This window comes from Periplaneta americana, chromosome 10 (assembly GCF_040183065.1).
Source record: "Periplaneta americana isolate PAMFEO1 chromosome 10, P.americana_PAMFEO1_priV1, whole genome shotgun sequence".
NCBI classification, from domain to species: Eukaryota; Metazoa; Arthropoda; class Insecta; order Blattodea; family Blattidae; genus Periplaneta; species Periplaneta americana.
Genome location: NC_091126.1, coordinates 78,693,776 through 78,697,093, shown reverse-complemented (window position 1 = coordinate 78,697,093; position 3,318 = coordinate 78,693,776). Strand labels below are relative to the sequence as shown.

Below are 3,318 nucleotides of genomic sequence, written 5' to 3'. Positions count from 1 at the left end.
TGAGATTTGAAGATAGTGACGAATTAATATCTTTGCATGTTTTGGAAAGTTTTCAGTGACGATGCTTGCACAGACACTGTCAGCCAGATTTGTGAAAATAAAATTTAGGATTAAAAGCAGATAAACACAATGAATCCTTACTATTTACCAGGGTTATATTCTTCGAAAAACCTGCGAATTAGGTGGTATTTCTTCGATGGAAAAACGAGCGATTAGGTTCGTATTAGATCCTGTCCCTATAATAATAATAATAATAATAATAATAATAATAATAATAATAATAATAATAATCATAAATTGACTACTGTGTTACTTGCTGCTGTTTGAAATCTCGGGCATATTTTTCTAATGAGTAGAACTTTATTTTTATGTTATGAATAATTTGGTACCTATATTTACGCAGAATTGAGCATTAATATTAGGCCTAGAGTTCATTTCTTCTATGCATCGCTTAAATTATTTTTGCTTGGAATCTATTGAGATATTATTTCAGATGTCCATTTTCTTATTAGACTGGATGTTAAAATAATTGTTTATATTGTGACAGCGACGTGAGAATCGAACTCACGACCAGCGTCCCGCAAGAAAGCAGATCGCACAGGCTCCACGGAACATTGAGTGACGTCGCGCGGTGGAGAGAAGAGAGAGGGTGTATTACGTCACGCGACGAGTCCGCGCGCGCAGCTGCTTACGGAGGGAAGGGGGAACGGACCTTCCCGGCCCTTCCAGAAATGCGCCGATGTAGAGATATCGAAATAATTCTCTACACAACTGTAGAAGGTTCTCGCAACTATGATTTTGCTATAAAAGAGCAGGCGCCAGCGAACTAGAGTTTCAGAGTTTTCAGTTATTCCGTCAGTGAGTAAGCCAGAGCAAGCAAGCCAGAGTTCGACTCGAGTGTGCGTCCGCATCTGCGTCAGCATCCGAAGGCCTGAGTTCGAGTGCAGTGGACCGCAGTTGGAGGGACCTGAGTTCGAGTGCAGTGGACCGCAGTTGGAGGGACCCGAGTTCGAGTACAGTGAACTGTCTCTGAAGGTCTGTGGTTCGAGATACTGTGAACTCGAGTGACTGAGATAGAAGAACTGTGAACTGAGAACTGATAGTTCTGATTTGTAAATAGTGCTTTGTAAATATTAGTTAAGATTAACAGTTAATTGTTGTTCGTACTAGTCCAAGTAAATTGTCATTGTCGTCGGTGGAGTGCTATAACGAATACTGTGTGAGTGAAGATCCAATTGTTGACGAGAGCGTTTAAGGTGAATTGTAGAAAGGAATTATTGTTGTGACGAATAAATTACATTGTTGTTACAAATAAAATTTACATTGCTGTCAGAATCGGGACATTATCAACAATGGAGAACCTACAGCAAATCCTGCAAGCCATCGCGGAAATGAAAGCTGAAATGAAAAACGACATAAGTGCAGTAAAAGCAGAAATGAAGAACGATATCAGTGAAGTAAAAGATAACATGAACGACATGAACAGGCACATCAGTGAGGTTAAGAACGACATAAGTGATGTGAAAACGGAGATGAAAAGTGACATAAGCGAAGTGAAAACAGAGATGAAAAGTGACATAAGCGGAGTGAAAGGCGACATAAGCGGAGTGAAAGATGACGTCACTACACAAATCGAAAGTGTTTCGGCCCACGTAGATGGAATTGTCGCCATTGTGAAAGACGAACTTAAGGCCGATCTGGATAAATTAAACCAGAATTTTACAACTATAAACGAGACAGTAGCCGAGTTGAGACAGGATGTAGACCATTTCGACGGAAAAATCCGCGATCTCGAGCGTCGTCAAGAGCAGACGAGTGAGGTGATGGACCGACATGCTGAAGAAAACAAGCACATTCTCGCGTTGGTGGATCGCCAGGCTAGAGAACATAAACAGATAGTTGCCGAGGAAGTTCGACGTGCCATGCAAGAAGCGGCCGCAGAGTTGAGGACTCCATATAGTGGCCCTGCGGAATCATCGCCTTCAGCCAGACATAACAACGTCAAGACGCCGAAGTTCGACGGAACGACGTCTTGGGCGATATTCCGTCGCCAGTTCGAGGCCACCGCGGCACATAATGGGTGGAAGCCAGCGGAGAAGACTACCCAGCTGTTGACCGCGCTTCAGGGACAGGCTTCAGAGATTCTTCACAGCGTTCCAGAAGATGGGACAGCCGCTGAGATAATGGCGGCCTTGGAGGGACGTTATGGTGACCATCAACTTGCGGCAGCATTCAGGACCCAACTGAAAACGAGGGTCCAACAGTCAGGCGAGTCCCTGCAAGAATTCGCGATGGCGGTGGAACAACTGGCCCATAAGGCGCTCAGGGGCCTACCTAATGACTTCATCGCTGGAGAGGCGGCCTACACCTTCGGCAGCGGAGTTCGAGACCCGGAAATAAAGCAACAGCTACTCCTGGCAGAGCATCGCACCATCAATGCAGCTCTGGCGGCGGCCCTCAGGATGGAGGCAGCCAAGTTGACGGCGAACGTCTCGGCATCGCACCGGATTAGGAGCGTCGCGGCGGCCGACGTCGAGGAACGTCAACCGAAATCACCCGAGCGACGAAGACGAGGAGTGCCCACCTGCTGGTCCTGCGGCGAGCCTGGACACCTGAGGAGGGACTGTGACCGATCTGGTCACAAACAGGAAAACTAAAAGGGGCCGATGCGATGAGGGGCACGTCGGCGCCGTCATCACCATCCCCTCGGCTGATCTTGAAGACGGTTAACAGAAGATGCGACGATGGGCTGATCGCTGACGGATGGATAAGAGGCCGCCCATGCAGAGTACTGGTAGACACCGGGGCGTCGCTCACTATCGCCAGACCGGAAGTCGTGCGTGGACTACCTGGGAGGACACCGCTGCGCCGGTATGAACTACGTACTGCCTCAGGCGAGAACCTGCCCATCCAAAAAGAGGTTTTCCTGGATCTGACATTGGGAAAGAGGAGACTGGAGATGTGGGTGTTCGTCGCCAACATCACTGAAGACGTCATCCTGGGACTCGACGCCATGCGGATCTTCGATGCAACGGTGGATGTCAGGCGCCGTATCCTGCGGTTTGGTCAGGATGAAGTGTTCCTGAGGGACGTCGAAGACCAACCCATTGCAAGCAGACTCACCTTGGAGAATCATGTGACAATCCCGGCAGGCTGCGAGATGGTGGTGACGGCAAGACTGGACGGACAGCCGAAGAGAAACCTGCTCCTCGATTCGCAAACAACTCCGATAGATGGGGTTTGTGTGGCCAGATCCCTACTCCCGAAGCAGAAGGTGGTACCGGTGAGGGTCCTGAATGTCACCAATCGGGACAAGGA

The 3,318-nt window shown here is 48.2% G+C and overlaps 1 protein-coding gene across 1 annotated transcript; it reads left to right on the top strand.

Annotated features, from left to right (window-relative positions):
• The first annotated feature begins 538 nt into the window (after nucleotides 1–538).
• On the top strand, nucleotides 539–2,657 carry LOC138707814 (adventurous-gliding motility protein Z-like). The gene is made up of 2 exons (XM_069837758.1): nucleotides 539–1,457; nucleotides 1,500–2,657. Exons 1-2 carry the CDS (start codon nucleotides 1,353–1,355, stop codon nucleotides 2,655–2,657), a joined length of 1,263 nt encoding a protein of 420 aa, XP_069693859.1. The 5' UTR covers nucleotides 539–1,352.
• The last annotated feature ends 661 nt before the right edge of the window (nucleotides 2,658–3,318 follow it).

Coding starts and splice junctions, on each gene's coding strand:
- LOC138707814 (XM_069837758.1), top strand. CDS start 1,353: ATGGAGAACCTACAGCAAATCCTGCAAGCCATCGCGGAAATGAAAGCT. Junction 1,458..1,499: donor TGAAGAACGATATCAGTGAA/GTAAAAGATAAC, acceptor CACATCAGTGAG/GTTAAGAACGACATAAGTGA.